General features: G+C 39.1%; 1 protein-coding gene across 1 annotated transcript in view; it reads right to left on the bottom strand.

Annotated features, from left to right (window-relative positions):
* Window positions 1-1,916: 1,916 nt before the first annotated feature.
* The window catches only part of CTSK (cathepsin K), a 12,811-nt gene continuing 5,762 nt past the window's right edge, over window positions 1,917-8,965 (bottom strand). Inside the window, exons 4-7 of the mRNA XM_007950930.2 lie at window positions 8,049-8,267; window positions 4,010-4,175; window positions 3,649-3,754; window positions 1,917-2,016 (exon numbers count right to left, since the gene is read on the bottom strand). Coding sequence (XP_007949121.1) covers window positions 1,917-2,016; window positions 3,649-3,754; window positions 4,010-4,175; window positions 8,049-8,267 — 591 coding nt within the window. The remainder of the gene's footprint in view (window positions 2,017-3,648; window positions 3,755-4,009; window positions 4,176-8,048; window positions 8,268-8,965) is intronic.

The raw sequence follows: 8,965 nt of genomic DNA, 5'->3' as shown, positions 1-8,965 counted from the left end.
GTATAAAATAAAGTATTACCTGACATATATATATTAAAAAAACCACAAAACTCATTGTCATAGAGTTGATTCCAGCTCATAGTGACCCCCTTTGGGTTTCCAAGATGGTAAATCTTTACGGAAGTAGATTGCCTAGTCTTCCTACCGCTGAGTGGCTGGGGGGTTTGAACCGCCAACCTTCTGGTTAGCAGTCTAATGCCTTAGGCACCGCACCACCAGAGGTCTTTTACCTGACATATAGTAAGCATTAAATAAATGTGAACTTTTTCTAGGAGTAATTAAGAGCTCAATAAACATTTTATAGAAAATGGCAAAACAAGCTGTGCTGTTTTATTATTAGCCACTAAAGTTCTTTCAGAATTGAGACTTGTTGGGAGGAGGAAAATGCAGAACAGAATTCTAAATCTCATGACTCCAGACTTTCTAGAGCCATAGTGAACCCTTGATACTATCACCCTGAGATAATCTGTAAACCTTAACCAAAAATATCCCCTGAAGTCTTCTTAAACCAAATAACAATTTAGCTTAACTAGTACAGAATGTCTGCCTTGACTACTGTGCTCTTTCAAGATCTATGTACACAGGATCAAATTAACAATAGCAACTCAAAAGATTAGATAAGAAATTTAGGGGGGCAGTGAGTTTATGTTAATGGGAGAGGAACAACTCAAAAAAGGAGGGTAAGAATGTCTGTACAACTTGAAGAATGTAATCAATGTCAAAATTTACACATAGAAATGGCCGAATTGGTGCATGTTTTGCTGGGTATATTCTCAACAACAAAATAAAAAAAAAAATTTAAAGACTCATTGGAAAACATTAGTAGAGTAAGATTTTCGAATTCTTCTTTTGGAGACAATAAAAGTTTAGGTAGTAGAACCTCAGAAAGGGCCTTAGGGTATTTTTCAATACTCAATTCATCTGTTATTTAACCTAGTCCCCCTCCACCACCACCCCCCAAGGCAGAATTAACTATTGCTCTATCTGTTTTACCATAGACTTGTATACCTAAAACTATCCTTGTGATTCTTAAGTGCTCCCTGAAGTTAGGCACTTCCACATCTGTGTTCTCATGGCACTTTATATATATACCTCAACTGTGGTCCTTAACCTGCTGCTATGGTTCACTAGATTGTGCAGTTCTCAAAAGAAGGGGTTATGTTCACTTAATCCCTGAAATTTAGTGCAGTTCTTGGTAGAGAGTAAGCACTTAATAAATGTCGATTGAAGGAATAAACAAATAAATGAGTTGTTAATGTGGCAGTCCCTCCAACCAAACTGAACACAGCAAGGGTAGGGAATACATTTTATTCGTCCTTTTGTCCCTAGCACCTAGCACAGTATCTGACACAAAATGAATGTTAATTAAATAGCTATTTATTAAATTGAAGATGAGATAAATACTTGTTTTATTTAAAAAAATGCAAAGGAAGAAAAAGAAAACACATTTCTGATATCATGCAGATTTGTACCAAATATTTATGAATAGATTTTTGAATTGGAGGGGCAGAATTTTTCACCTTGATGATATAGAAAAAGGGGGCTTGGGAACTGAGAAGTCAGGTAACCTTAGTCCTCTAGGGTTTTTAAAGCTACCTAGTCCCAGTGAATGAGAATCTAACCTATCTGAAGTTCTCTAGGCTGTAACTGTCTGCACAGCATCACCCCCAGGATAACACAGTCAGAGCAGGCTGTGATCACATCTCTTAGCCTAAGGGTGCACACCTGTCAGGAAAATTCCTACTGTAGCCTTGGTGAAGAGAAGGAAGTAGTAGGAGCATTACCTGAAGCACAAACAAATAGGGAAACAACACATCTGCTTCAGGAAAAGCACACCAACTCCCTTCCAAAGTACATCAATACAATACACCATCATGGAAGGAATGGAAGAGTGGGATGGAGTTGGCTGGCTGGAGTCACATCTTGGGGAAGCTGGCCAGGTTGGCAATGCCACAGGCGTTGTTCTTATTCCGGGCCATGAGGATATAGCCTTTGTTTCCCCAGTTTTCTCCCCAGCTGCAGGACCAATAAGGAAAAATACTTAGTACCCTCAGTTTATTTATTCATGAAAACACTTACTTAGTATCGTGCTAGGTACTGATGGTATGTGAAAAATGAGTAAGACAATTTTTTACCTTTAAAATCTTTAAAGTTAAGAAATGGAGATAAGGCATAATGCTATCGATCTTAACAGTGGGAGAGACTGCTTCTGGTCAAAGGCATCAGAAAAGGTTTGATGCAACAGATGGTATTTGAACTGAGCCCATAGGCTGCATGACATTTGAACATGTGGAAATGGGACAGCAGTGGAGGGGCATAAAACACACAGTAGAGGCAGGTAAGCAGGAGAGATGAATGAAGTCCTGAGAGTGGATGAGATTGCTAAGGAAAATGAGTGGAGAAAGAGGAGAGACAGGCTGATTACATAATCTTCCTGAATTGTCTTCATGAGTTTTCTTTCCCCTACTAGTAAGTTCTCCAATTACCTAACACATTTTACACAAGGCCTGTGCCCTACCCTTCCAGCCCCTTCTCCAGGGGCCGCCAACGATCCTGATCCTGATGCCTAGGTTTGTCCCTTCTTCACATTTCTCTTAGATAGTGCCTCCACCCTTGGTACCTAATCAAAAGAGGCCAGAGTAAGTGTTTGGGGCTGGGAGTCAATAAATGGAAATCCCTGGACAGAAGCTATGGGAGAGGTACTTCTCAGAAGGCTGCTCGGGTTCACCTTGAGATGGGCCTATGACATAGCTGCTTCAAGTCTTAAGCAGTTCCCAGCCTCACATTCTATGTGTTATCCCTCCAGGCTGCCGTTCACTTCCAGCACCACTGCATTCATTTGTGAACTTTCCAAAGTCTAGGACTCCTGCTCCTTGGAGAGCACCAAGGACAGAAAATTTAATCAGTGCTGTTGCCAGGCTGGTGCTGTCCAATAACAAAAGGAAAAGTGTAATTCTTGGAACTTTGCCCCCACTAAAGCACAGGGGCTAAAGAGAGATGGGGCGCTAAGGTGGCCTGGAGTTTGTTTTCAAAAATAGGGAAGGAAATATATATATATATATTACTTCATATCTTATTTCTAACAAACAGTGTTTCTCTTCACAGATTTCACAACCTTTGGCAGGTTTCTGTACATACCTGTAAGAAGTGTATCTGGAAGGGAGTGGTACAAGGGGATATTAAACACTTACACTGTTCTCCTACTCTTTACAGAGAAACTGATGATGAAGACCTCCCTAAGAAACTGATCATTAAGAGAAAAACGAAAGAGCAAATACATAATTGCCAAGTTTCTGTTGGTTCTTTGTGCTAATTTATGTTATATTACTTACATCTGTCTTTCTGACTGGCTGTGAGATCACGGAAGACAGACATCCTGCTCGTTCAGGACTGTGCATGTGACTAAGCACCCAGCAAATATACCTTGTGCATGGAGCAGCTGCCTAACACGTATTCTGAGTGTTACTGTCTGTTGCCTGGCCATTAAATGTTAGACTCAGAATTAATGAGTGGAACTGGAAGGATGGAACTGAAAAATTTGTGAACTTTCTCTTGGTCTGGGAGAGAGAAGGGGATATTGGGAAGTTGGAGGTAAGGCTGAGTGGTAAGAGGGTGAAAGAATGATAAAAGTACTGTTCCCATCATTACCTGTTTTTAATTATCCAGTGCTTATGTCCCTTCTGGATCCCATATCCCACTGCCAAAACTGCATGGTTCAGAAGATCACTGTTGCAGTTTTCATCATAATACACACCTAGGAAACAAACTATCGAGGTGAGGTGCTCTGCAATTCAAGCATTGCCCTGTGGAGTCTCCAAGTGTAGAAGACCCTCAGGAGACTTCTATCACAGTGAGAAGGGCTTACAAGAGATACTATAGACCATGGCAGCTACTAGTTTCCCTCTGGCAGACTCAGTCTGAATACAAAAATTAAGTACTGAAAATGCCGAGTACCTGCCAAGCCCTCATCATAAAAGACAGATTGTGCTCTATGAGAACAGCTCCTTACCTTTCCTGTAAAACTGGAAGGAGGACAGGCTTGCATCAATGGCCACAGAGATGGGTCCCACTCGGGCCACTGCCCTTTTCAGAGCTTTCTCATTCCCTACAGGGATCTCTCTGTACCCTCTGCATTTAGCTGCTTTGCCTGTTGGGTTGTACATACAACTTTCATCCTGGAAGAAATAAGGTTGAAATAGAACTGGTACAAAGCAGTAGGTAATGAGGGAGTAGGTTGGTGAGGGACAACTCTACCAGTGTTTTGAGTGATGTCAGTGAGGTGGGCTTTCTAGCTTTGAATTAATGGCAGCAGCAGATAAAAGTCTCCAGAGAGGGTCTGTTCCCTCCTCATCATTGTAGAAAACTATAAAAAGGAATATGAAAAGTGGATCCCAACCTTCTACCATCTAAACAAATTCAACCTTCTACACAAAAATCAATTTCAAGTGGTTTCAAGATATAACTGTGAAAAGAAGAACTGTAAAACTTAAAAAAAGAGTGTTTTTTTTTTTTTTTTTTTTGCTTCAGGTTAGGGAAAGATTTTTTAAATAACATTTAAAGAAAAGGATGAATTATCTTCTGGACATATATGTAGTATATATGAGTCCTCAGAGGGCAAGGAGATTCTCACCAGATTATACGTGGGGATAAGGCCAAGATCAAAGTCCAGCTAGATAGAGGATCTTGTCCCTCTGCACCTATATCAATGAAGCTAGTGTAACTTTAGGAGCTCTGGTGGTGTGGTGCCTAAGGCATTTGACTGCTAACCAGAAGACTGGCAGTTCAAACCCACCAGCCACTCCTCGGAAGGAAGATGGGGCAATCTACTTCCGTAGTGATACTGCCTTGGAAACCCAAGGACGGGTCACTATGAGTCAGATCCGACACCAGTGGTTGCGCTGCGTTTGCATTTAGTGTTAAATTTTGGCTGGACCGTTGTGCTCTCATCAGCCCATAGCTATCCAGTCAATTCCAACTCACAGCAACCCTAAAGGACAGAGTAGAATTGCCTCATAAGGGTTCCTAGGCTGTAATCTTTATGAAAGCAGACTGCCACATCTTTCTCCCATGGAGCAGCTGGTGGGTTTGAACCACTGACCTTTAGGTTACAGCCATGCACTCAACCAGTGTTGAGTGCTCCTCTGCTCACATCAGAGGCAGATAAAAGCATGTAACATGACACTAAAATAGATTAATAAAGAATTTAGCAATTCTGCCTGTGACCTTCTAGCACTGCTTTTCAGGTCTAGTTGGCAATGATACATTTCACTGGCAAATCTAACTGAGGAATCTAATGACAGCCCATGTCAAGGTAGTGACATGGCAATTCATTTTCCTGCAGATTCAAAACCCTAAGGTTGTATCTACAGTAAGAATATATCATCTAAATATTAACAGTAATGACAGAATGTGATGTGATATTCAAAGATCACAGTCGTGTCCCACCTTGATAATTTCTCAAGATCCCTTTTTTCTCTGCTACATGATCCAAACCCCTGATGTCTCGTGGTGCTAGAGAGACTGCATAGATCTCTAAGTAAAACTGAATATCTTGGGAATAGAGTCAGAAGGATGTCATGCAATGCCACTTGAAATCAGAGTAACCTATATTATGATTGGAACAAACTTAAATTATTGTCCTTTTAAAGGTCTTATCTGGCTGCTATCTTATCAGAACTCTTCTTTGTTAATTTTTTATTTTTTTAAACCTCCCTTCCTTCATTCACATGCTCATCTGAGAACATCTGAAAGCATTCTCTCAGTTTTCTATAATAACTGCTTTTAGAAACTGTAGATACAGGAGGACAACCACCCAAGATTCAAAATGTTAAAAAATGGAACATGTGCATTATATGATAAGTTCTTTGTTTTAACTTAATTATGAAACCGAAATCATTCTGTATTGCTCTGACATACGAGAAAAATAATCTGAGGGCGTGGGAGAATGGAAATTGGAAATTAAATGCCCCTGTGCATTCCAGAGTAGGGGTTTTACATATTTTATAATTTTCATTTAAATTATTGAGAATCTGAGACCTGTCTCTAACAAATTGATTAACACAGTGCTGAATAAATGTGCAAGCTGTCAATGAATTAGTACTATTAGCTCTGACAGTATTTAATTTCTTTTCCTTTAATATAGTTACACAAACCTTTAAACTGGCTGCCTGGGTTAATAATTATGGAATAAATTATAAACACAAATATGTTATATTATATATATATATATATATATATATATAGATATATAGATATAGATATAGTTAGGATTTGTCTTTTTTATATTAAATGACAAAAAACAAAGTTAAAATATTTTGTTACATTCAGGTATCTCACTGACTGACCTGTTGTATTCAGAATAAAAAATTCATCGTTAGGGCACTTGATACTAGCAGCCCCAGAGTTCAAACATGGATTTGAGACCTAGCAGTTTTGAAAATTTTATATGGACTGAAGAAAGTTTTTCTCTAGGTACAACCTCTTGTATTCCTGACAGCTAAAAAACTATACAAAGGGATAAAAATGGAATAAAACTTACAAAATAAATGACTGTTTTGTTCAGCCACTGTCATGAGAATGTACTGAAGTGACTTCACTATGTAGCTTGCTGAATCTCCATTGAAATGGATTTACTCAGTCTTTTCCATTACGAGCATTTTATTGCAGAAGATTTCATTTCAGATGACTAAATATGAATGAATGGAAGTCACTGTTACTGGATTTTTAAAGTCTTAAATTTCAAAAGAGAAAAATAATTTTACTGCATTAAAATTAAGAACTTTTCCAGATTTAAAGAATTTTCAAGAGTGAAAGACAAACCTCAACCTACAACATAGTATTAGTACCCAAAATATTTTTTAAATTCCAAAAAATAAGGGAAAAAAAAAAAATTAAAAATGGGCAAAAGATATAAACAGTCAATTCACTGGAGAAGAAATGCAAATGGCCATATAAACATACTGATGAAAATGTGAATAGATGGAATTTCTTATACGCTGCAGCTGACAGTATAAATTGTTCCAAATACTTCAGTAAACAATTTGACTTATCTAGTTAAAACTGAAGATGCATGCACACTAAGACCCAGACATTCAGTTCTAAGGTATTGTATCCTAACAAAGAAACCCTTGCATATATACACAAGATATGTATAAAAATGTTATAGCAGATAAACAGACTTGATAGATAAATTTTGGCACTGATACGTAATTAGCTGTATGGATATGGGTATGTTGTTACTTCCTTAAGGGTCAATTTCCTCATCTATTAAAGTGAAGATAAATCTTACAGGGGTTCTGAGGATTAAATGAGAAAATACACTACGCACATGGATTAACATATAGTATTCATCTTTCCTATTACTCAAATCTTACCAACCTCCTATCCCTGCTCCTAAGACTCCTGTCATAAAGGTCTCATATCATATTACCTATATTACCTAAGGGGCCCATATTAAATTACCTATCAGCCCCATGTATACAAAAATTCCTCAGACCTTCTCCCTTTTAGGTAAGAAAGATTTCATTCCTGTTACTAAAGAAGGATCTTGTATGAGGAAGTGAGTTGATTCTTCATCTCTAAAATTGCAATAAATATGAAGCAACTTGTTTTTGTCTTGTTTCATACATGTCAGCATGTTAGCTTATTAATTTGCTTAAACATCCCCAAAACCCAGACTGAGATCATACAAAATAAAGCTACATGGCTCATGAAAATAGCATAGTGGAATGGGGGTTTATAGTGGGAGTGGATGAGTTAAGTTACCAGCAGAGAAACAGAGAGATCTACTCAGAGTTCTAGGGAATAACCTGTCTGCTGTTTTTCTCTCTAGGGCCAGAGAGGCTGGTGGGAGCTGTGGTAGCCTGTGTTCTGAATTTTCTTAGACTGTGGGAATCTCCTTGGCCTTCTGTGGGCAATTATCCCACCAAATTAGAATAAGAGAAAACAAGATTTCTGGAATTGCTTCCAGTACAAAATATCATGTTGGGGAAGGAGGAGCCCTTACAGATAATAATGTCCATTATGATAACTGTGTCGGGTGGTCTCACCTGTCCCACGTATGGGTAGGCATCTTCAGAGTCAATGCCCCGGTTCTTCTGCACATACTGAAAGGCATTGGTCATATAACCCCCTCCGCAGCCATCATTCTCAGATACACAATCCACCAGGTTCTGGGGACTCAGATTTAAGAGTTTCCCAGTTTTCTTCTTGAGTTGGCCCTCCAGAGCACCCACAGAGCTAAAAGCCCAACAGGAACCACACTGACCCTGAAAGGTATACAGAGAAATTACTCGTCATTGCTGTTCACAATTTATCTGTCTTCTCTTTAACTGCCTGATGAAATTCCACACATCTTATAAATTCTAGCACAAATATCACCTTTGTTGTGAAGTATTCCTACTCCCCTTCATTTAACATCTGTTGCGTTGTTCCATTGCTATTGAAAACTGTTGTCACTATTGTTGCTGTTAGTTGTAGTAAGACATAGTAGAGCATATTACCTGCGTTGGAGTCAGTTCACCTGGGTTCTAACTCTGGCTTTGCCACCTACTAGCTATGTGAACTTGGGGAAAGTTACTTAACTTCTCTGTGCCTCAGCTTCCTTATGTGTAAAACGTGGATGATAATAATAAGTATCCTGGTAGACTTCCAGTAAGATGGAGGAATAGGCAGACAAGTGATACAGACCTTCTTCAACAAAGAAAAGAAAAAACAGTTGACAGACATACAGAAGATAATCCTGGAGCCCTGAGCTTTGAAAGGAACTATATAGAAGTGGATTGTTATTGTTGTTATGTGCCATCAAGTCAGACCCGACTCATAGCAACCCCTCCTTAGGTTTCCGAGGCAGTATCACTACGGAAGTAGACTGCCCAACCTTCCTTCCAAGGAGTGGCTGGTGGGTTTGAACCGCCAGTCTTCTGGTGAGCAGTCAAGTGCCTTAGGCACTATGCTTCCAGAGCTC

Source organism: Orycteropus afer, unplaced genomic scaffold, assembly GCF_000298275.1.
Source record: "Orycteropus afer afer isolate SDZICR_OR568_19922 unplaced genomic scaffold, OryAfe1.0 scaffold00290, whole genome shotgun sequence".
In the NCBI taxonomy this organism is placed as follows: Eukaryota; Metazoa; Chordata; class Mammalia; order Tubulidentata; family Orycteropodidae; genus Orycteropus; species Orycteropus afer.
This window is presented reverse-complemented; position numbering and strand designations above follow the sequence as displayed.